Source organism: Bemisia tabaci, chromosome 1 (assembly GCF_918797505.1).
Source record: "Bemisia tabaci chromosome 1, PGI_BMITA_v3".
Classification (NCBI taxonomy): Eukaryota; Metazoa; Arthropoda; class Insecta; order Hemiptera; family Aleyrodidae; genus Bemisia; species Bemisia tabaci.
In genome coordinates this window covers 24149420-24175584 of record NC_092793.1, presented here as the reverse complement: position 1 = coordinate 24175584, position 26165 = coordinate 24149420, and the positions used below count along the sequence as shown (strand labels likewise).

The following is a 26165-nucleotide window of genomic DNA, read 5'->3' as shown; positions in this document are numbered from 1 at the left end:
AACGCCTTCATTTTAAGAGATATGCAACACGATCTCCCACGTGACTAAATAGTGGTATCTAGTGAGGACCTAGAAGGAAAACCGACGTGAGAGGGGTCAAGCTGTTTTCACCGCAGTGAGAACAAAATTCTTCGGTTCGTAGGGCTAATGCCTCAATCATGCAAACCAACCAATTTGACTAACAGGATCGAACTTCAACTCGGTGAATTAACGCTACTGTCCATAAGTTGAAGATTCAGTTCAATGATCTGAGAAACTTTATTTCGTAAGGAACAAGATCCATACTATCCAAAATATTTCGATAAGGTTTTGTCGACCGAATAGTTTGGCACGTGATTTGAAAAGTGCCCACTCAATTTATCGGAGCGAGCAACCCGTGTGAGCATACGTTCAAATGTTACCACTGACGTCAGTCTCAAAGTGAATATTGTTTGTACTTATTAACCTCGTTTCTCAGTTATACCGAATGAATAGTTTTTCCCGTGTGAGCATACGTTCAAGTGTTACCACTGACGCCAGTCTCAAAGTGAATATTGTTTGCACTTATTAACCTCGTTTCACAGTTATACCGAATAAATAGTTTTTCCCATGTGAGCATACGTTCAAGTGTTACCACTGACGTCAGTCTCAAAGTGAATATTGTTTACACTTGTTAACCTCGTTTCACAGTTATACCGAATGAGTAGTTTTTCCCATGTGAGCATACGTTCAAGTGTTACCACTGACGTCAGTCTCAAAGTGAATATTGTTTACACTTGTTAACCTCGTTTCACAGTTATACCGAATGAATAGTTTTTCCCATGTGAGCATACGTTCAAGTGTTACCACTGACGTCAGTCTCAAAGTGAATATTGTTTACACTTGTTAACCTCGTTTCACAGTTATACCGAATGAATAGTTTTTCCCATGTGAGCATACGTTCAAGTGTTACCACTGACGTCAGTCTCAAAGTGAATATTGTTTACACTTGTTAACCTCGTTTCACAGTTATACCGAATGAATAGTTTTTCCCATGTGAGCATACGTTCAAGTGTTACCACTGACGTCAGTCTCAAAGTGAATATTGTTTACACTTGTTAACCTCGTTTCACAGTTATACCGAATGAATAGTTTTTCCCATGTGAGCATACGTTCAAGTGTTACCACTGACGTCAGTCTCAAAGTGAATATTGTTTACACTTGTTAACCTCGTTTCACAGTTATACCGAATGAATAGTTTTTCCCATGTGAGCATACGTTCAAGTGTTACCACTGACGTCAGTCTCAAAGTGAATATTGTTTACACTTATTAACCTCGTTTCACAGTTATACCGAATGAATAGTTTTTCCCATGTGAGCATACGTTCAAGTGTTACCACTGACGTCAGTCTCAAAGTGAATATTGTTTACACTTGTTAACCTCGTTTCACAGTTATACCGAATGAATAGTTTTTCCCATGTGAGCATACGTTCAAGTGTTACCACTGACGTCAGTCTCAAAGTGAATATTGTTTACACTTGTTAACCTCGTTTCACAGTTATACCGAATGAATAGTTTTTCCCATGTGAGCATACGTTCAAGTGTTACCACTGACGTCAGTCTCAAAGTGAATATTGTTTGCACTTATTAATCTCGTTTCACAGTTATACCGAATGAAGTTAAATTCTAAATAATATACTAGACTTGGAAAACTTGTTACAATAAGCTTGAGTTTATAATTTTGTTAAGAGTCCGGTTATTAGCCGACTAAGGCATTTATGACGGCCAAAATTACGGAAATGCATAGGAGCTGATCTTACAATCGTGTTGAGGTAACAATATTTATTATGGTCATTACTCTACCCTAGCAATCTTGGTGGTAAACTTCACTCGCATATTTTTCTCTCTCCAGTGATGAATCACGTGCTCCATATTTTAATTAGCTGTTGCAGTTTGTGATTAAGTGCGTTCACTGGGAGAAGACGTTTGACCATAGGAAAACGGAACCTTTTCCCCCTACCCAGACAATCCTGAAACTACATTTTAATTGGGAAATAAAATATGATCCCAAAAACAAGTCTTTCTTGTTTACGTTAGACGTTACTCTCAGTTTATTCTGTGGTTTTTAACCAAACAAGCAGAATACATTCATTTATATCGTTTTTTTGCCGTCCAAATGCAAAATTTGTATGCGATTTTTAACATTTTGCAGCAGCCGAGATACTGAACAAAAATTTTATGTCATTCCGATTAATTTTTCCAATGTTAGGTTCGACGTTTTTCTTGTAAACAATTTTTTCGTCCCAAAGCTGTTATTATGGTGACTTCAAAGTTCTAAAATAAAGTTAAGTAGTATAAATAAAGTTCTAAGTATTTCTAAAATAAATCAACCGATTAAATAAATAATTAACTGATGCGTGGCTACTGATTTCTTTTTCTCCTTTTACTTTGCATCTTCTCATGTTACCATGTTCACAGCGAATTCGCTCACGGAGACCGTCTGAGGGTGATAGCACTATTCAACCACGCGGGAGCTCGTGTTGACTACACTAAAAATTGAAGGCAAGCTGATATGACGCTAAAGTAATTGGAAGCTATTTTCGGAGTTTCCGCTATTTGAGCTATTTGTTTCCGAGTGAGCGTTGCGTTAATGGCTGTTTACAGGTAGACGATAAGTGCGCTTGAACCCAATTTGAAACTGAACCTTCATTCAACCAGAAAAAATTCACCATGAAAAAATTTGAATGGGTTGACGTGATTCTAACAAAATTTATCGTATTCACAACTTTGTCGACAGAAACCGTCTAACTATTGTAAAGATGATAGTAGATTATTTCTATCTCCTCTAATGATGTGCAAATTTATGTACAGAAAACCAAATGAATAACTCGACTGGAAGTATAAAGTAATTTTAATTGCACACTGTTGTAACTATTACTAAAATTCGACCTTTTATTATTATGTATTGATCTCGCACGTGCAAAGAACTCCGAGAAATTTTATTCATTTTTTTCCTTTGGTTCAGAGACATTTTTTATCTCAAAAGGTTAAATTTTATGTCTGCAGTTTGCCACAGTGGTTTTCAGTGTGATATGAAGCGATGCATCCCAGAGGACTACCGATGTGATGGTCACGTGGACTGTGAAGATAAAAGTGACGAATTAGACTGCATCCAGTGTCAAAAAGGTAATATAAATGTTCTTCTTGCAATCAACCCTCTTGTTGAATAATGCTGATCTGCTGTTGGCTTCAATGATTAAGGAGTCAAAGGTTTCTACGGTTGTGTTCATCCGAGCGGAAAGAAAACTGATGATGGGCAACAATTACAGTTTTAAATTGACCCGAGGAGATGTACTCATTTATCGACTTGATCCATCTGGTTGCAACGAAATGGTCTTGAACTCTCTGCCACGCTCTTCGTGGCCATAACCCCCCCCCCCCCCCCCTTGGAGTCACAAACGGGAATAAAGATTACACCAATTGAAAGTTTTTCGTAACCTTTGATTGGCCCATTCTCAAATTCCTCTCTCCGTTCCTTCTCTCATTCCGTTTGTTCCTTGTCGAACCCGTAATTCTCCGGTCCATTCCAAATTATAATCTTTGCAATTGGTGAAAATGTAATCCTTATTCCCGTTTGTGACACTGTGGAGGCCTAAAATACGGGAACCAATCAGACATGGATTCACATTGTCTTGACTCTCACTATAGCTGATTCTAGCTAAAACCGCCCAACTGACATTTTCCCGCAGGATTTGGGGAGTTTTCGGAGGAAAAATCGGCAACCGCGAGGGACGAGAGGACTCTCTGGATGCGTTAGCGTCGGGATTGGAATCCCGATCTGAAGTGGATTCGCGAGACAGGAGCTAGACGATCTTCAAATTGAGTTTCCGTGTAATTGATCTCTCTGCAAGCGTGTGTCTCTGCTACGGTCAGTAGTTCAACCTGTAGCCACCAGGGAGCACTTGTTTACTCGATACTCTCCGCGTCCTAAACCGTTGCCACTTCTACTCCCGCCTAGAGTCCCTTTATAATCACAGTAGGACAGACCTTTTGTCAGAGTTAAGACAATGTGAGTCCATTTCTGATTGGTTACCGTATTTGAGGCCTCCACATTGTCACAAACGGGAATAAAGATTCCGTTTTCACCAAAGGGAGAATAGTAGGAAGGTCAATAGTTGAATGTTGGAGCCTCTAAAGTAAAAGCTTCCACCACTGTCAAGATACCAGTGAATGATCTCTTGTCTCTGAGCTCTTGCTCTTAGGACCCAAAAATGAGTACGTTCTAAGCATATTTAGTTGAGAAATGACTGAAAATGTGGTTTTTATTTGAAAATCGCAACGGATACTTCATTCAATCACATTTTTACGACAAGTTCAAATATTTATACGGCAAATTGTGTGTTAAATTGGAGATAACTCAACTTGAATATGGTAAGTTTGACAACAAGTGTAGCTGGTGAAAACCCCAACGGTTGGCAATAACCCCCTCCCATCATCAAAAACCAAAACGAAGCGCCACTATTTTTGAGTTCTGAGGCCTCCATTGACAGTGAAAGGGGCGTCATTTCCATACTCACTGTATAAAGGTGCTCCACTCTCGCCTGTTACTGAAAGCTAATATGATACAGCTTTGTATCCTGATCGAAGATATGCATCCCTCTCCCTCTCAAATTAAATTTTATCGGTTTCATCGGTCGCTTTTATTGTATCGTTAATTTTATCAATTCTATAGGTTTTGTCGGATAGAGTACCATTATATGGAGGGCATTGCCCTGTTTCCTCCGATCTCTCATTGGTTTGCCAATTTTTATCTCCTTGGTTTGCCAGTTTTTAGCCTTATAGCTCATCTATGATGAAAAACCGGTTAATTGAACCATTTTCAGCATTATTGTCGTATTATAATTTCTCGCACATCATGCCCCTATCTGAAAATGACCAATTCAATTGGGACCATTTCTAAATTCTTGTTCATGCCTAGTTTTTGTGCGAACAATCAAAACAATGGCTTAAAAGTTGTTCTGACTTTTTTTCACTGATGTTTCACATTCTATGAATGTTATCAAAAGTCTATCAATACATAAAAAATCAGGTGAAATTGTGGTGAACTTAACTATCAATTCCTTCATGTCCTTCAAATGATAGATCGCATTGTGCTAAAAGGAACCAAGGGCATTCCAATGTTTTAGGATTGTGCAAATTACATTCTTTGCGATAAAATTACTGAAGTCATACAACAAATTAAATTTACAGAGGTCGTTTTCGGCTTGAATTTATAGTTTGTGGGGAGTAAAGATTATATAACAGTTTATATTCGCAAGGTAAAAAAGTAGCACCATCTAAGCGACATTGGAACGCTCTCGGTTTATTTTTGCAAAATGCAATCCAAAGGAAGCATGAAATCAAACTTTGAAACGTTGAAATGGAGGAACGTAGTTTGGAAGTTCGCTATCTCCTCGATGCGGGAGTGGGCTATTATCGGTTTGGCAAAAGCCCCGATATTGATGTATTGTGCGAGCAAAAACTTATCGTGAAATCCAGGTGGCATTCTTTCGCTCAGGTATGCGTTCAATTCCACCCGTAGTTTTTGGGTCAGGGTGAGATACAGTCAACTTTTAAAGGCAAGGTCGAACATCCGAGCGGAGCCTGACGACACTTTGATTTAAATGAAAATTCCACGCAAGTAAAAATTTCCATAATCCACGGAGCACGGACACGTCTATCATCCCGCAGCGCAAACGCATTATTTGCACTTAATCAACGGCTTGAGAGCTCGGATCGGAACTGACACGCGAATCATATGAGGAAACTTTAAATTAGAAAGTAGTGCTCCCGAGCTAGAATTAAACTTACTCACAATTGGATGCCATTACGAACACATATACGTTGCAAAGTAGATAAGTGAATGCTTACCAAAGCCTTTAAACGGCATATTTTTACTTAAACATTTTCTTTGCGAGGCCTCTCAATCGAACACTGGTTTTCTCATCTTTCTGCCATAATCTCATGATTGAAGCGCTGGGTGCAGAAAGGGCATTTCATAGTTGCGGTGTCTCAGGAATCAGGATCTCCGTTAACGTTTCATCCTTTATAATTAAAGCAAATGCATGGAATTCGTTGAAACTTTTCCTGAATTTTCATCATGGTTACACGTTACTAAAACCAAAAAATTTCAGATACTTTGCTCAAAAGTTTCCTCCTTAAAATATAAAGTAGCGGTGGAGATTCTAAGACACCGCAACGAAGAAATAACCTTTTTGCATCCAACCCCTCGATTCTGCTTTGCATGCATTTCTACTTCCGCCGCACAAAGGATCGAGTCAATCAGAGAGGTCGGACATAAAATTTTTGACTAAAACTGCACATTTTGATGTTTATTTTGATATATTTTAAATTTTAAAGGGGTGATTTTGGAAGAAAATTTCACGAGAACACCAATGAAGCCACTCTCAGAATCTCAAAGTTTTGTATAAACGGAGTTATAAGCGTTTAAAGTTTCCAAATTTTGTCCGACTTCTCCTATCGACTCTATCCACTGTCCGCCGGATCACGCTTGTTAAGGTTTCGGATCTAAATCGGCATATGGCACATTTACCGAAAAATTGAACAACATGGGATTGGGATTTAGAAAATGTAAGCATGATGTTCGGTATCTATGGTATGCAGTTGGATCGAGTTCAATAAAATGTGTTTTAAATTTGAAATATAGCAACTCTTCCTTTTATCAGTTCATTAATCTCTGCTATCCATTTTACTCTCGCTCATCCGCCCACGTTTTTCCCCCACTTTTTTAATGCTTGGAGACCTTTCAATTAGAATCATTCCATCTGCGTGCTTGGAAAGCGAAGTGGCGAAAACAAGTTTGAAGCCACTCGTAATGCCAATGAATTTAAATGTGCTCGTGAGGGTATCATCCATAAAATCAACTGTTCCTTTCATTTAGCAAGAATGATGTTAAATTAGGGGCATGTTTTCATTCTGTTCACTTCCTTGCATTGCGATGATCAAATAGTAAATAGTATATCGAACGTCTAATGCGACAAATACAAAAAAAAAACATTATAAAAAGTGGGTCACATGCTTTGGGTCTCATTTTTTCACTTTCATCTTTCTTTCTTTTTTTATACATACTTTATCAAACATGACTCTTCCAAGCTATGAGAAGGACACCTTATTTTTTGTTGAAAAATGCTTCTCCAAAAGGATTTCTGGCGCGTATTTTAAAATAAAGTTGATCACGTCTATCACTTAAATAAAAGTGCTCTAATCACTCTTTTAGGAGCTCCTAATTTAACGGACTTTTGTTTTCTTTACAGGAATGATTCATTGTGGCTCAAATCGATGTATCTCTATGAGTCAGATGTGTGATGGACGAGTAGATTGCCCTTACGGTCAAGATGAGAGGAATTGCAGTAAGTTACTAAAGACCGATTTTTTTTTTTTTTTTTTTTTCAAATGAGTGCTCTATTTTGTGATACCTTCTTTTTTAAAACATATTAATGATGAACTATGAAGTAAATAATCAACTATGAAGTAAATAAGGTTGTTGGAGCAGGTTGATAGTCCGCACGGCCGGACGGCCGGCTACCTGAGTTCGTATTTTGTTCGACGGATGCAAGGCGCCAGAATACAACTATTCCTGTATGATGGCTGACCATATTGCATAAGCAAAAATTGAAGGCGTTTTGAATGATTTCAATCGTTCCGAGATGACGCACGGGCATGCCGGGGCAAAGCAGAAATTCGGTTTTATTTATTTCTCCCAGGAAGTACTTTTCATTATTCAATCTTTTAGTTACTTCACTCAACTTTACGTTTATGTAGATAGAAGTTACATTCTTAGAGACGTGAATTAACTATCAACATTTTATCTAACTTACAGGGAAAGGAAAGAAATATTAAACAGATATAATCCTTAAATCATTCAGTTCAATCGTATTAATCAGAATCAGCCGACCTGCGTTTAACGTTATTTGATTTCCTTGCAGGTTCTATTCTGTGTAAACCAAGCAACAATTCACCTTGAAATTGGTCGTCAATTTCCCCTTCAATGTAGCAAAGTAATATATTCACAAAATTATAAGGCCTTCTGTATTCGTATTTTTCGTGTATAAAAATGAAACATGCATGAGGAAAAATTAGGCAGCATCATCCGTAGTTCAGCCGATCCTGCTGGCTGATTATTGAAATTGATAGACAAAGCGATAGGTGAAGCGCAAGCGCACTCTTTGGTGCAATGAGTCAACTTGATGGAGCAGTTTACCATCAATTTTGTCTCGGTGAACAGATTTGTAATAGCTAGTAGCAACTAATTGAAAATGATTGATTTCGCTAAAGACATTGTGGACAGATACAATGCCGTTGGTTATTCTATCAATTTTTTCATGTATACGGCACCAACTTTTAATTAACAAAACCGTTATCCGGTTATCCGCGCACAGTCATTTTTTTCCGTGTAAAGAACAAAGAATTTAAAACCCGGAACGTTTCAAACTAGTTACAATTTCATTTTCAACCGGAAAATAATATAAACTAACTAAACTAAATAACTATTAAACTATAACTAACTATAAACTTGAACTATAACTAACTTAACTAAATAACTAATAAATAAATAAATAACCATTTTGAAACGTTCCGGGTTTTGTTTATTTTTTGTTCAATAATCAGCCAGCTGGTCCATATTCATGCTTTTAAACCGATGTTGATGTGCGTTGCAGTGCGGCTGAGCAAAGAGATGGGTGACGAAGCTGAGGGAGATCTAGAGATATATCAACCAGAGCATCACAGATGGCGGAAAGCCTGCGTCTCCTTTTGGGATGAAGGATCCGCGGGGGAGGTCTGCTCCGTCCTCGGCTATGGGTAAGTTCCTGGACCTCCAGGTCAGTTAGGATGTTGCATGTGTGAGGTATTTGCCATTTGACTATTAATTCTTATGCAACAGTTCGCGAGAAACACGATGGTGCATCTGGTTTTCTCTAAAATTATCTTCCAAGCTCAAAAGAAGCTCTCAAGTTGAGGCCGAAATGGAGGGGATATCCCACCCTACCCTGAGAGCCCACGTCTACATCAAGACAAACTCTCCATGCAAAGATAGGGTGCAAATACATTGACAGAGCTGCCACTTTATGTGGGGACTCTAAAACTGAAAACACGGCAGCACTGCTTATGTATTTGCTCCCTATTTTTGCATGGAGAGGTGGGCTCTCAGGATAGCGTGGGATATCCCCTCCATTTTGGCTTCAACTTGAGAGATTTTTGTGAGCTTAGGAGTTGATTTCAGAAAACCATGGCACCATCGTGTTTATCGTAAACTTTTACATAAGAATCAATGGTCAAATTGCAAATTTCTCACACATGCAACATCTCCATTGTTGAATCTTTATCGAATGACCCTCAGTAGATAAATATCGTTGCGTACATAAAGATAGGTATCAATCTAGAATAATGCTACAATCGAATTAATCCAAGGGAAAAGACTCAACCTAAGTAGAGCTGGGAGCCTTACCGCAGTGCTGAGTGGCGCTTAAAAATTGAATAATTTTCAGTTTGAGCGTTTTCGGATCAATTTCGCCCAGAATTCAATGCAAGTTTGGATTTTATATCGCACTACAGGATTTGCATGGTATATTCAGGTTTACATTTGATACGTTGGAGAGAATTAGGGAGATAGAGATACATAACGAAACACCAAACAAACAAAAACAAACAAACCCCCCCCCCCCAAAAAAAAAAAACGGAGAAGCGTGGTATTTAATTTCTGGATGGCACCCACATACTCGCATTTACAACTCGTCGCTTCCCATCGGAGAACCAAAATGAGGGATGTCCTCAATAACACCTTCCGAGAAAGTCAGAAATCCATGAACGGCCATTGAAACGCACAGTTGACAGACAACTTGACTCTAGAACTGCCGAGCGAGTTCCAAGTTTGAAAAGTTCGGGAAATCATTTCCTCACGACATCGCTTTAGCGTGTAATTTAGTAAGTAGGAGATGAATTTCCTCGAAAAAACTCCGAAGGATTTTTCGAAGTTTGTTGAAAAGTGATTTAATTTTCCAGCATCCAAGTTTGCGCCTCAAGTAACTGTAAGCTGCACTCAAGTAATTTTACCTTGTTTCGTTACAGTGTTGCTAAATCCGAGAGATTACTGGCGAAAAAGTCTTATAGCAAAGGACAGCAGCGGCATCCATATCGGCGTTCCTGGAAGAAGAAGGTGGCTCTCATGCGTGAGATGAAGACTTGCAACACGAGTGACCGAGAAAACTATCAAGTCAATTTGGCGTGCAGTGACTACAGTAAGTTTCACAAATTTTGTAGCTTTTTAAAATACTGAAGCTTTCACTGGAAGTGATATCAATCCTCTGTTCAAACAATATCATCTTTATTTTGAACCCAAATATGTTTTAAGTACGTGATCCACTAGAAATAGAGCAAGGAGGGGCATTTTCTGATTTATTGTTCTTCTTTGTAATGGCTCACGAACAAGGTCTGAACTAAAAAAGATGTCACAAGTTTTCTCTTCAAAGTCTTACGCAGAAAACGATACACTTAAAAGGGAAGTTTGAAACTCAACTCCCGAACGGGATATAAATGCGTAGGTACTTTTTAATATACCGATAAAATGGAAGTTCGATCATACTAATGGCATCATTTCATATTTTTGTCATTTAATCAACGGTAATGGAGAATTTGCAAGGGTCTGAAATTTGATGAATTTCCTGTTTAAGTGGAATCCTCTGAGTGAACTGAACACGAAGATACCCTTGATTCATAAATTGAGCGATTATTAGAGGAGATATGACAAAATAACCGATTCTGCTAAAATACAAGTGTTTAAATGGGAAATGCCGCCAGATGACGTCACAAGGCGGCGCATTTTCTCACTTTTAAATCAATTGTTCTCCAATTTCCCATGTCAGAAAAAAATTATGAAAAATATTGCGAACCCAGCCCATTAGGCACTTTCAGATGAAGCAATAAAAAAATTGCGTGCAAATTCTCCAAATATATCTTGTGTAGGTAGAAGTCTCCTTAAAAATATCTTTTTGTGTAATTCGTTTTCCTAGTAAAATTTTGAAAAGAAAACATGTTACTTAATGCTTTAATCCAAACCCTGTTCAGAAACCCATTCCATTCCATGGTCTGCCAAATCATTTGCTGCGAGAACTGATGAAGCCATGTTTTTTTTTTTTTTTTGTTTTTGTTTTTTTTAATTTTTTTTGTTTATTTAGTCTTTAGAGCTAGTGGTACAGCTATAGAACAAGTCATAAATTAATTTCTTAAAAGACTGTTGATGAACAACAAGACTAGATGACATGGTTGAATGATTCATGTCATAGGGAGGGGGGGGGGGGGGGTCTCACGTGCTGTTTTTTGTGAGGACTAAGTGTTTCTTTAATATTGCATATATGTGTAATGGCTTTTAGAGGGACCTTAATGTTTCTCATTGCTAATCCATGAGCAGCAAATATCAGAGCGCCATGCAGGCAAGCGTGATTGATCCATGACTGAAGTTCCTTCTTCTGTTTAGTTTGTGGTCTCCGTAAACACCCCATGGAGCGCCCTCTGCCGCGAATTATAGGAGGCGTAGAATCTACTCCTGGAGACTGGCCCTTTCTCGCCGCTTTGCTAGGAGGCCCAGAACAGATATTTTACTGTGCTGGAGTCCTTATCTCTGACCAGTGGGTCCTCACCGCCTCGCATTGTGTCGGGAAGTAAGTCAATTATTTTTTAGACTTTAAATTTTAATATTAATTTAATAGAGCTAGTTGGAATAATTCTGATCTGCCTGATACTGATATAATTGATCTTCCGGAGGAGCTCTGGCAGGATCGCTATCAGTGGCGGTTGGGTGTCGCTGAGCGCACAGAAGCAGTATAAGAGCGACTTAGTGGTGGTGGTAGTAGTAGTAGTTAGTAGTTAGTAGTAGTAGTAGTAGTAGTAGTAGTAGTAGTAGTAGTAGTTGGAATAATTCATTTAAACAATTATTTGAATGACGCTCTCTCGCCACTTCGCGAGAAATACATCATATTAAGGAATAAAAAAGATGGACCACCTAAATTCCGAACAAACTCAGTAAGCTTTTCCGAATCCGTTAGTTATTTTGGCAACTTTTATTTTGATGCATTATCGATCTATTCTATCATCATGATTTTGGGTAGAAACCTTTTTTAAAGCTCAGTTTAAATTAACGACGGGTCTATTCGGTTATATAGGTAAAGCCATAATACCACGAAAAAACAGCAAGGAGAGGAGAAGGGACAGTAATCGGCTACATTTTAAGAGGATATACGATGAAGAGGCTGTAGCAGCCAATGCTCACTAAATGAAAAATAAGTTATTCTAACTGATGGACTGTTTTTTGATAGCTTCTCATCGGGTGACCCAACTGGCTGGACAATACAACTTGGCATCACCCGCAGAGACGCTCATTCATACATGGGTCAGAAGATGAAGGTGCATAGGGTCATATCACACCCCCAGTACAACGTGGGAGTTGCTCATGATAATGATGTTGCGCTCTTCCAGGTATAAAAATATACTTTAATACGTTAATACAAGTCAAATTTTAATATAAAAACCCTTCAACTTGTTTTCGCATAGGCAAGTTCAGGGTCACCATTCTTTTCGATCTATCACCTCAGCTTTCACTCGTTTTGCCCTATGGAGTTTACAACCCATGATGACACGACTATTCCTGTTATCCTGAGATCACCTTAATTACGTTGTATTACTGGAAGATCTGATGTGGAATATGCTTCATTTTTATTTATCTAGAATGCCCAATATAGGGTATCCGAATCATTTTAGTAAAAATGTGAAGGATATGTAATTTGTATTCACTAGATGTCTTGTAACAAAATTAAAGTTCAGGAGAAACATGAACTGATTTAGTATGGATCCACGTGATTTAAGTATTGTGAAAACATGACACAGAGAAAGAAAGGCCTAAAGGAAAATGAATATGGGCAAAGACCCGAAAAAGCAAATTAATTCATTTCAAAATGAGGCAATATTATTTCTGATTCATCCATAAAAGCGCTTTATCCCCAAAGGAAAATCATGGTACATAATATTATGTTGTCTCTAAAAGGAGCCAGAAACAGCATTTCCTAATTTTCAAATGTAGTACAATTTCTCCGTTGCTACAATTACGATAATTTGACATCTAGTAACAAGTTTCAGTCTAACAATAGAACATCGCGAGGTGCCACGGCTCTATATCTTTAATTTTAATTTCAGCTCAAGACAAAAGTTGAGTTTCACGAGCATCTAGTTCCTGTTTGTCTTCCTCCTCCTAACTATGAACTCGCGCCAGGGACAATGTGCACCGTGATTGGCTGGGGAAAAACCGACGATTCTCACGGTAACTACCTTACTATTTAGTTTCAAGTTAAGAATAAATAACTTTTTTCACCTTTCAGGTCTATAGTTTAATTGGTGGTATTTATCGATGAAAAGTTTGAGCTCTTGTTGACCTCTAACAAAGAAGTGTTCGTCTAGGACATATGTTCACTGCATAAATCAGTCAATTTTAAATCAAAATACATTACCATTTCTCACTCACGAGTATTCACGATCCCGAATTTGTCTCCTTTGTTTTTCAGCGCATTTGAAAACCACCTTGAATACTTGAGGTACATGCTCAGTGATCATCTTTTTAATTGATCTTTTATGAGCTACCTAGTATTAATCGGCACTGGTGAGAGAACTTAAGAAAACGACACTCTTTTTTTAAAAACATGAAATAAAGAAATATATTTTTAGTTTGGTGTTTTAAAAAAGCCGATACGGACGCATGCAAGAATATGGAAAATATTATTTAAAGTGGGCCTTCAACCTCAATCTAGTTGTGAAATTAAAACTGACTTTTCTACGCTTTTACACGACAAAAAGGCTCAACTGAGAAGTGCCTACCTAAATGATTTTTTCTCAAGTCTTGATCGAATGCAACATTGAAATTGTCTAATAGCGCTTCTTCTTATAGGTCACAAAACCGACGAACATCAAAAGATAAGTAAAGGCGTATTTAAGAAAAAAAACATAACAAACTAAGAAGATGTAGGGATCGATGAACACAATGAAACTTTTAGGAGGGGAATGGTATTACAGGGTGGTCCGGGTGATCCCCTCGTCTGTGGTAAATTCACTTTAGTTCCGCCCATTTACAATTATTAAGAACGGAATATCGAGTTCGCGGTTTTTACAATTTTGATAATGTCGGTTTTCCGTTTTAAATTAGTAATCCAAATTTTCCATTGGCAGTTACTCAAATCGGAAGCAGCTAAGTTTCGATTCAAACACTCTATTTTCAATGGGTCTACAAGCCAGTTCTGGTAATATTCAGACTCCAAAAGTTTTGATTTTTCAATTTAAATCGGCTGCTGCTGTTTAAGTTGTCCTTCTTTTATTTCCGTTTCCAATCTTATCTTGATGCACCGTAGATGCTTTTCAGCACATGAAGCACAGCTCACGGCTTTGCTAATTTTGAACTTATTATTCCAACTTTATGCACTCCCCCACTCCCACACTATTCCTTTTTCATACGCGAACTTATTCCGAGCATGATGTTTTCAATCATACTAGTACTGGATCACAATGCCTGATCACAGATTTAAAAATATGCTGCTAGGAGATAATTGTTATTGATTTTTTTACCCCTGAAAAAGTGTACCTATTGTGATAATATTTTAATTTAAAATAGGTTATAATCGGCTGCAGATTTTTATAAAAAAAATTCCCTTTTAAGACTTTTTTAGTCATTCTTGCCTACAAAAAAATTCATTATAATATTACCAGAATTAAAATGCTATAAAACGTTTAAAAAATCCAAGGAACGTTTACTTCTGTATATGTTACTCGTTTTTAGTCGAGAGTTAAAGCAGGCTGAATCTCAAACATCATTATTAGATCTCCGATTATGTCTAGCCACAGTTGCATACTTCAACGAGATAAATAAAAAACACGAGAACATAGTTTATCATGCTCGGATTGAATTCGCGCCTTTTCGCAGTGGCATTTCTTGCTAGTTAAAAAAACACTGTTTCTCCTTAAAAGTAATGAGCAAAAGTAATCGATTCCACGTGAGTCGGCCTGCCTTGATAAAACTGATGGTCTCACTAACATTTATAAGGATGGATCCCAGTGTTGACAGCATGCAAAAAATGTCATTTGTCTTATGAAGCACATTTTGCCGCCGAGCCTTTCGCAACCTCTAACGTAATTTACATGTTATTTTGCACACTCTGATGTAATTCACATGTTATTTTGCACTCACTCATCATTTTGCACTCACGCACTAGTTTTTCGCATTTACGCACAATTCGATTATTGTAAAAAATTTGTGTTTTTAATTTTACTTGCGCAAAAAGATACATTAAGGCAGTCTTCTCTCTTTCTTACCCGAGTTCACAATATTTAATCTCAAATGTTTTTTCGTAATATAGTCGAACAGAGTAATTACCCATTCCTGGCGTTTGAAATGAGATCTTAAACACAAAAAAAAGGCAAGAAAAGGGAATGTTGTTCTTGAAACCACAAAATTAAGGATGGAAAAATGAACACTTAGCAAGAGAGTTGACCCAAAACTTCATTCAATGTCGAAAGAAGTGTCACACATTTAGCTCCAATTGCTAGAAAAACTTCATTGTACCAAAAAGAAGAAAAAAATGGCACTTTTTAACTTCACAGCTGAAGCACTGCCCAAGTTTAATAAGAATTTAGAGAGAATTGTCTGTGACATATTAATAATCATTTCGATCCTAATCGCTCGAATCACGTCTCCCAAAATGTCCCTTGCCGAGGATTCAAAATCTTCTTAAGTCAAATAAAGAGCTATAACAACAAATATTGGACATTCCAGAGCGAAAACAATTCGAATAAATAAAACAACCCAAATCGTCGACTCAAAAAACACCCTGTCTTGTCCGTTTGATGAGTTCTAACACATCATCCTATTGTTTTAACAGCCTCAGGATATGAAGCAGCAGTATACGAGGTCCAAGTGCCTGTATTGAACAGAGATCTTTGCAACAACTGGTTGGAACACAGGGACATCAATGTCACGAAGGGGATGATCTGCGCTGGCTATCCCGAAGGAGGGAAAGACGCTTGCCAGGTAAGTGGAAAAGATTGTCTATGAATCGGTCAATGGAGCGTTTAAACCTCATACGGAGAAGATAACCTCGGTTACTAGAATCAGCAAGTTTCCACGATTTGGCAGGGCGTTCTCCTCGTGTTCTGCCAGGGGGGACCCATTAGAACCTTCTTAGGCAACCTATCATCTGGTACCCTTTGCACATGCCTGTAAACAGTAAGAAAAAGTAACAAAAACCTGTTGGATGTCTGAAGTTAATGTCGAGTGTTAATTTGTTTTGTTAGTTTTCCCCTGTGTCTAGTCTTCCAAATCATTGTGTTGAAAAGCGACCTCGTTGAAAATTTGACGCCAGCCTGTAAGATCGAACTTCCAATACATCGATAGTAGTCCAATACGCTAGCCACTTGAAAGTTACGACCTCTGAGAGTTGAGAGGAAAATAAGAGTACACACTTGCAGGGCCGGATTTAGGGGGAGGCTACATGTGCCGCGGCCCATGGCGGCAAATTAAGGGGCGGCAAATTTTGAATTTTTTTTTTAAATGTAGGTACCTATAAAAAAATCGGATTCAGAAAAAAAAAAATAAATACAAACGAGACGAGGCGACAAAATCTCTCATTTCCTGAGAGTATAGTCATTTCTAATTTTGTCGTCCATCGGTGATACAAGAGACTGCACCTTTCATTAGTCGAGTTAAAATAGAAACCAAACACGCACTTTGGTCTGTAATGACGCGGCGCAGAGAGAAATGATGACGAGGACTTGAGATGAAAAGGAGTAGCCCTGGGCGCGGCGGTCGGCATGAAACATATATTAGCGCCTACAAGACTGCATGAATACTTCACGCGTTGCGTCAAACATATAGTGCGTTCAGCAGCGGTCGACGCGAAACGTATAGCGCCTACAAGACTGTAGGAATACTTCACGCATTGCAGTGCGGTCAGCGTGCTTTGCAGTGCCCTACAAGTGGATGTATTTCTGCCAAACATAATTACGTGCGTTAAGACATGAGCCCTGAGACCCATAAGAATATATACATAATGCGCTGAGCTTATTTTTGGCGCTGGTCATTCGCTTAGAATGAATCATTGGTTTTTAACAGTGTATGATTTATTTTTAACGGCCTCCTAACCTCATTTCAAATCGACGATGTAAGCCGCCAATCACATAACTCAGTTTGTCACGTTGCAGACTTCCTGTCATACTTTATTTTGTAAACGGAAAACTACTCAACGACAATTCTTTAAAACTGCCGTGATTTTTTTCTCTGTACGAAAACTGCCAAAGAAGTTGCTTGATTGGGTTCCTCCTAGGAGGAGACGAAGGGGATGCCCATTAAACGGGTGGTGACAGGGGTTTTTAGAAAAAATAAGGGCTTGCCAACTCTCTGAAGGGCTTTGGTGGCTAGGAGCTGCAGAGTGCGCCAGAGAGCGCTATAAAAGCGGCTTCATACGTACGTACGAAAAAAATTCTGCATAAACTTCAAGGAATGATGTCAATTTTTTCTCCTTAAAAAGAATAACATAGAGGCGGAGATTTTCAGACACCGCAAACGAGATATTTGATTACGGACTTTCGCCGTCGACATGCGTTCCACACCGACAAGCGATTGAACTGTGTACTGTGTTAGGTGCAATGCGTGAAGTATTCCTGCACTCTTGTAGGCGCTGGTATGCGTTCTGCGCCAACCGGCGCTTCCTGCCATACTTTATTTTTTAAACGGGAAACTACTCAACAGCAATTCTTTAAAACTGCCGTGATTTTCTTCTCTGTGCAAAGAAAATTTTGCAAAAACTTCAAGGAATGATGTCAATTTGTTCTTTTTAAAAAAATAACATAGAAGCGAAGATTTTTAGACACCGCAAACGAGATATGTGATTGTGGACTTATGCCGTCGACATGCAGTGCAGACATACCGATATGTGATTGCCGACTTACACCGTCGAAATGTCATAATTACTAAAGGCGTCCTTTTGGTTTGTTCTATTGTAGGGGGATTCCGGGGGCCCGTTGTTGTGCAAGATGGAGGTGGAGCAGCAGGAGCGGTGGTTCGTGGGCGGGATCGTGAGTTGGGGGATCAAGTGCGCCCACCCGCACCTGCCGGGCGTCTACGCCTACGTCCCCCGCTACGTGGACTGGATCCTGAATCAGATGCACCGCTACGACGAGCTCGAGAGGCGGCTCTGACGGGTCAAACAACTCCGCGAGAGCATCCCGTCCCACGACCACGAACTCCAACATTTCCTCGACGACTACCCTTACCCTCAGCCGGACTCCCGCGACCTTCTCGGACAGACCACCAGGAGCCCACTTCCACCCGCGCAGCCCACGATACGCGTCGAGAAATCTTCCGGGCTCATCGCGGGCTCGCATATAGCGCAGTCCACCGGGAGCCCATCCTACAGTCCTCGCTAGCCAGCAAATCCACATTTGAGACATTTTTCGGTAGAAGGTAAAATGGCGTATAAGGCTTGCAATGTTGTTGAGATTGTGCAATTTTTTAAAACGTTTGCAGCCACGGAAAAAAAGTGTCAGCGGTTATCCCCTAAAATTGTGGTACTACCCCAATTTGTTGGGTGATAGGTATGGACATTTCTAATTAATTTTATTAGTACCGCAACTCAAGTTAGGGTAGTACCGCAAGATTTGGGTTAGTTACCTAATTTATTGGGGTGCTACCATAATTAATTGGGGTTCTACCACAATTAATTGGATGTGTCCATATCATCCAACAACCTCGTGCTTTTTTTTCCGTGGCAGATGAAATTCATTCACAGTCTACTCACTTCCTCATTTACAAAAGCGAGGAAAAGCTCGGAGCAAATTCAGGGAAAAACTCATAGCAGAACTGTCGGAGTTACTTACAGCTAGAGAACTACCTTGCACAATTTTAGCATCATTGGAAGTCTCATACGCCCTTTTACCGTAAACACCTTAATTATTGGCGATTAGGTATCCTCGGGGCTCCTCTCGGGTACGCACATTGTGCTCGAAGTTCTGGGTGATATTTTTTTGGGACCTAGGACCATCCATACTGAAGAAAAATATTTTCATTACTGAAAGAGTCGAGAAGATTGTAATTTTTAAGACCGTTCCAAAGACTGGGAGTCTCTAAGATAAGTCAGCGTATTTTGATCGTATTCAGGGAGTTTTTGACTCGGCGCGTCACAACTTGTCTCACGATTAAAAGGGTGGATTCTTAAGTAAGTTTACCCATTTAATATCTCTAAAACTATTGCTGTTAGAAAGAAAACCCAGACCGGCCTTAGAACGACCATATCCTTAGCTTTCTAACAAGCTAGGTTCTAAAAGATACATGTTGTGGGAACTTATGACAAATTTTCCACACCAACCTCATGTCCACAAGTGCCCACTTTTACCACGCTGTAGGGTTTATGAAAACACGTAAGTGCAGGTCTGTGAAAAAGTAAAAACGATTTAATCTTTTAGCACCAAAGAATACATTTCTAAACATCACTGCTTACCCACTTGCCTCCGAGATACTGTTTTAACTCTAGGAGGAGATGAAAATCACTCGGACGCAAACGTTACTGTTTGTGTCATCGGTTGGCTGCGGGCTAACGGGAAAATACTTACGAAGGGGTATTTAACGAATATTTGGACACAGGCAATGCCATAAAATATCAAATCAAACCAGTAATACGGTTGTTTTGAAGTTTCCTATTTTAGGAACGTAATTTTACGAAAAAAGTACCGAGAGTTTTAATCTGCAATTATCGTAGTTTAAAAGTGCCATCGAGGTGCAATGTAGTCCCCTCGATGGTGGTCATAAAGAATGAACAAAACCGCTTGCAATCTTTCACTGTGGGACACTATGAATTGTTTTCCATCGATTACTTCCATGCCAATTTCTTGACTCTACTTGATAAAATGGGCTCTCCTGAAAAAACTTGCCTCCGCGCTCCGAGTCTTCCACAACTGACAGGGGATTTAAGATGAGCGGATATTTTGCAAACATCAACAGCAGTTGTAATTTTGGTGAGAGAGTTCTTTCACCTCGACGGTGCTCATCTCCTGCATAGGAAACTTAAAAACGCGCCGAAAAACGACACAGAAAAAAGCCGAGCACTTCTCGAATACGACAGTATTAGAACTTTCCCGCTTGTTTTTTTTTGTTTTTTTTTCCTTTTTTTTGTTTTTTTTTTCATTTTTGTTTTATTTTTTAAATTTTTTTATAGCTTTTTTTATTTTTTTAAGGAATATTTGATTTATTTTTTGATTAAATGAATGAAAAAAAATTGTTGAAAAAGTTTTTATTATAATTAAAATTTTCAAAAAGTATTTATTATTTATTCAGTATTCTTCTGAAACCATAATTCCAGCTTCTTGAAAGGGGAGAAGATCACGTTGAATTGCACAACACGCACCTGCGAGAATAAGTGGGAGACTGAGGAATGTGGAACTGAGAGATGCGGCCCGCGCGCTGCCCGCAAGCGAAGAGGAGAAGCGTAGGACGAATTGGCAGAGGGGAAATTCGGCCGTTCGCAGGGACCTGCGGACCACTGGTAAAGGAAACAGCTGGACTGATGAGCGACTCTCGTCTCTCGTTCTCTCCCTGTTCCCTTTTCTCTCTGCTATGTTCACTTCGCGAGCGCGGTCCGCACTTGTCGGCCGAACTCAATGCTCCCGCTCCGCTCTGTCCTCCGCGCCGGTGCCTCCCGCTCTCTCGTCTACCGACCCTTCTTCATCATTGCACCGAGGTTCTCTCTTCTCACCGAAGTGGGCAGCTCGCCCCGCCCGTTCCCCTCTCACTCTCATCCAGGATCGGTGGCCCCTCGCGGACCCCGCGTCTCAGGATTCTTTCTCTCCGCCACGCCGCATATCGCCGTCGGAAGAAAATCTCCCGATAATTATTTGCGGTCTACTATTCTGTATTGTTTCCCACATTGTTAGCCATAATTTATCAATTGTCTCAAAATATTTTAGGGTGTTCGGCGAACACTGCGAACCTATGGACGCCACGCCACTGTTAAAGACCTCATCAATGAAAATAATGCAAGATTATTACGTTGCGAGTTTGAGGGTCACGCGATAGTTGCGCAGGCTTGGCGGTGTTTGGAAGCAACTATTCTTGATTATTGGATGTCCACGTTGCATACGGGAAAATTGAAGGCGCTCTTGCCTTTTTTCTTTCTTTTCTTCATACCAACCATCTTCACGGAAAAAATACCAGTGGAAGGCAAATACGTCATCGTTAAAATATGTTTTTGCTTTACTCGATTCATCCCCCATCTTTTCTTTCCCATTTTGCTGTATTTTCTCGAGCTTGCAAGGCAAGCGTGGATTACATATGTTTGTACATAAAAATTCTAGTGACCTAATCCTCTTGTCATTTTGCGACCCTCTGTTGAAATTAAAAAAATGTTCTTGCTATTTGATAGACAACAATCATGTTTATACCCCCTTGAAAATTCTGTGATAATTTTCGCGCTAAATATTACCTTTATCCATCTTGTTTATTAGTAAGTTGCATTTCTCCTCTCTAGATGAGTAATTTCAAAAATCATTCCTTTAAAATTATGTTGATAAATTGAACTATAGAAGTTTTATTTAATGTCAGTGCAACAAAATTTCGACAGTTGTCTTGCATTAAAGCGTGACCTCATCAAAACTTTGCTTTTCTGAACTCTTGCGGGCAAGGCAGAAACCTAAAAGCAAAGGAGTATATTTTTATTTGGAAAAATATTCGTAGTTCTGACAATTGATTTCTCTTTTAACTCCTTCGGAATTATACGTAGTGAAACCCACTCAGAACTATTTATACACCTCTGCATTTGGTTAGGGTAAATAATGAACTTTGTAAATAAAACTCAAGTGATCTGTGATTGTATTTGTTTTAAGGTTGAGCAGATTTGAAATTATGGTATTTTAATGTTTGAATAAGATAAAATTGGGAAAATGTAAGTCCCTTATTTGATGTGTAATCATAACATGCGGGAAACACTTACACGTATCCAATTTGAAAATCGTGCTTGTTTATTTTTTAATTAGTTCAGAGTATTTTGAAAATTTCGGCTATACATCTATCTTTTGTACAAATATACCTCAAATTTTAGTATAAAATGGATCAATGTAAAGATGAATAGTATATCTGATGTATTTTTTTCTTTTTTTATCTTCTAAAGCTTTTCAGAAATGTTACTTCGAGTGAAAAGTGTAAATGCGAAAATGTCAATATTTTTGTATCCTTTTCTAGGAGTGTTTATTTCTATTCACAAATATATCACTAAGACAATAATGAAACATTGATCTCATATTCTAGTGTTGGTCTTCCGTAGCTAATTAAAATGACAATAATTCAGACAATAGCTCGCAGTAGTTGAGACCTCACTGTTTAAGTAAGTCGTTCACTATGCCCTCATAATGGTTTTGTTTAATCAAAGAGAAATCTGCCAAAGTTCAGATTTCATGCTACTTGGAATACTAAGACTACGAGAAACCATGAGATTTATTTATTTTTTGTAATGATTGAACTTAAATTCAAAGCTGCTTGAATGTTAGATCTAGTATACGTTGAAAGGGATTTAAAGAAAATTATAGAACTTCTGAGATCGGTTGTTCCCTCTTCCTTAAAGAAGATCAAAGTAAATACACACACTGAAAAAGAAAATCAACATAATAGATAAATAAATTAAAATAAAAAGGAAAACAATGACAAACTTACTTGTTTAAAGAATTTTGAACATTTCAAAAAACGTAGAATATTTTTGAATTTCGGCTGAAAATTCAGATTCCAATAAGTCCAAATCGGGTTTTTCAGTTGATATTTTAAATAGGCAAAGTTTGTTCCAGTATTATTGGCACTGCTAATTTATGTATGGGAACTTTCTATGCACATTTCCACTCTTGAATAAACGAAAATTTGCTGAGCTTGCCTTCATAGATAATCATGTTTAAGTGATTTACAGAGGATACATGATCGTGGCTGTCATCTGTATCAGCGATTTTTACTCTTTGAAAATTGTGCTGATCGCTGATTGACATATTTGAATCGCTTTAGTTGGTCATATGCAGTTGAATTGATTAGAAATTCCACAGCTTTACTATTATGTGATCAAATGAATGTGATTATAAATTACAAAACTGTTATGATAACTGAAAACGTTTTTGTAAGTGTTTATGTTTAGCAGCTTTTTATGTGCATGAGGCAACGATGTCTCCAGTGTTTTCTTTGTTGTTCTTTTTCGTTTGTTAAAGTTTACTCATTCAACGTACTAACCTTCAAAAAATAAGTTAAAAAACAGAAATGCTTTCACTTGTGTATGAGAAAATATTTGAAGCAGGAACCTAGGCAGTTTTTGGGGGTGGAGGGGGGGGGGCGCACAAAGGAACACCTCATTAAAGGGTGTCAAGAAGGCACAATTCGCGCAATTCTTGGCATTTTTCAGAGGAGGGTGAGTGCAATTCTGCGTGAGGGGGGAGGGGGTGGGTGTAGGCTCCTCTTAGTTCCATCTTAGAATTGGATTACATTTTGCAATAAGGAACCACTATTTCTGGCTCTTCCATAAAAGCACGTATCTGAATGAGAAAATCGATGGCATATATGTTGTTTCTAAAATGAGCCGGAAATAGTGGTTCCTTATTGCAAAATGTAATCCAATTATGAAATGAATCTGTGTATTTTCGCAATTATTATGTCAGGCAGATCTTTCATGGTTATTGCTCATGAACTTACTTACATTATAATTTTTCTATCCTCGCATTCCAGTTTGGAAAATGGACCGTTGAGAGTGCTGTCAATTTCTTTCATTTTTTCCTAAAAAAAATGATACTTTTAGCCACAAAAAGTGGACCTGCTCCAATTTTCCGGGCTTTTCTGCTCGGAAAACGCACTTATGAACATTGCTTTTTCCCTACTTGTATACTTATCTAGTTACTTTTTTATAAGAAAAATGTCAATTACGCATAAAGCTCAAATATATAATCAGCACTCTCAATGAAATCTCTGATATTTTTTTTTTAACACTCGATATTAAAATCAAATGTGGTTCAAATTCCGAATCCATCAAACTATAAGCCTTCACCCTCTTTTGATCAGCTTTATTTGGTCAAAGATTCGTGAGCAATCATTTGAATATTGCAAAAATCAGTCTCACTTTTAGCAGGGTGGATTCTCGTGTATCTACAAAAAAAAAAAAAATATGGACAAATCATTCCTCAAAGCTGCTACGTACTTTACTTTTTCTTAACTGGCACCTGTGTGTCAAAATTTTTCAAACTTTACGAACATATACTTTCATTCTGATACTCCTGAAAATTGTTTTATTTTTTTGAAGATAAAATCAGGACTCCTTGATTTATCTTACTTCAAAATGTATCATTAAATGTCTTATAAAGATCTTCCACTTATTATTAGGGCCCTCATCTCATACCTCTTAGAATTAGCAGAAGGCAGCATATTAGGATTTCAGGTCCAGTTGTTTCTTTCCCTATTTTCATCATTACTTTTTATTCCTCTTTTTTATTCAAAGAAATATATTCCTTCTCTGCGATCTTCTTATGCATATTATCCGTCATTTTGAAGTACAATTGTGTAACTTATGAAGTGTGCAACTATTCATTTTATATACTAGCCGTTCTGGGCGCGCTTCGCGCGCCCGTCACGCCTAGCCGGGGGCTACGCCCCCTGGACCCCCGGTCACTCGCTGCGCGAGTGACATTCGGCTCGCTTCGCGAGCCGATTTTGTAGTAGTTGCAAATTTTTTATCACTATATTTTGAAGATTTCATAGAAAACATTATGAAATTCTCATTCCACAATTAACTTGTAGAATAATAATGGCAGGGCAAGAAATAGACTATATCTTATGGACGGTTCCCACTTAGTAAAAACAGCCAACACCACGAGAAGGTGAGGAACCATTGTTAGCCACTTTTTTTTACTTTTCTGAAAAAATTTACTGAAATTTTAGTTGCGTCCCCTAAAAGGAAACACGGAGAAAAAAATTTTGTGCATGGAACCCGAAGCTGAGATCATATGGATCTCTGAAGTTTTCGGATCACGCATCCGAAAAGTTAAGGTCCATCTGCCGAAGTTCGGGTCAGACAATTGAAGTAGTTCGGTATATACCGAAGGTTTCAGGTCACACATCTGAAGTACTCGGTGCATACCGAAGTGTTTCAGATTTCTGACCCGAATTTCGGCAGCTGGACCTCAAGTTTTAAGAGATTCATATGATCTCAACGTCGGGTCCCATGCACGAAGTTTTTTCTCCGTGTGAGTATTAATATAAATTTCAACACAGTCAAACACAGTAGAGAACCAAGGAAATCACAGTAGAACAGAGAAAAAATACCGTCGAATAAATAAAGAAAACTATTATCGAAGAAATTCTAATTATTTGGAAAGTAATTCGCTGGCGTAGGTAATCAATGCGTAGCTGCGTAGGAGCATGAGCGAGATTTATCATCAACTGACCGCTGGCCGGTAGGTACCTGGGTGGGCGAGCGACAATACGTAAGCGGTGGCATATGGTTCGATTGACAGAGGAGTGGGGAACGGTCAGACGTAGGGGAAAGGTTCAGGCTGAACCGTTCAGCACAGCGCAGCGTCAGTCACCGGGTGGGGAAGAGAGTCCGGGAGGGGACACTTCCCCTCGAGTGAAATAGAAAAAGGCAGAATCCTTCGAAGTTTATATTAATGATGATACCTCAGGAGAAAATTGTCTCCTTTTTACGGCGTTTCAAAATCTTCGCTCCTGATTTATTTTTTCGGAGAGGAACAATTCAACCGTATAGCTCAAAATTCATGCAGAATATTCTACTAACACAGAAGGAAAAACAAGGGAGTTTTACAAAAAAATACATTGATTAGTTTTCCGAGGAAAAAATAAAGTATGACTGGAAGTATACAACGTCACAAACGGAAGGTACGTGATTTCATACTTTAACTATCGATATGTGTAAAAATATTTGAATACTACGCAGAGAACTTTTAAGGTTTCCACATATTTTACGTTGAATATAAAAAATGTACTTCAAAATGTTCTTGCTCAGACTTTTTAGTCACTACATCTTTGACCAAACAGTTAAAAACAGTAGCACCCTTTATTAGTTTATTAAATCATGTCAAAAAAAAATAAAGTGACAAA

The 26165-nt window shown here is 38.5% G+C and overlaps 1 protein-coding gene across 1 annotated transcript; it reads left to right on the top strand.

Moving 5' to 3' along the window:
- The first annotated feature begins 3030 nt into the window (after positions 1-3030).
- Positions 3031-20031, top strand: LOC140224262 (brain-specific serine protease 4-like). Its single transcript, XM_072298378.1, has 9 exons — positions 3031-3145; positions 7273-7368; positions 8677-8818; positions 10085-10254; positions 11490-11673; positions 12328-12487; positions 13202-13325; positions 15928-16076; positions 18047-20031. Exons 1-9 carry the CDS (start codon positions 3052-3054, stop codon positions 18239-18241), a joined length of 1314 nt encoding a protein of 437 aa, XP_072154479.1. The 5' UTR covers positions 3031-3051; the 3' UTR covers positions 18242-20031.
- Positions 20032-26165: the final 6134 nt, after the last annotated feature.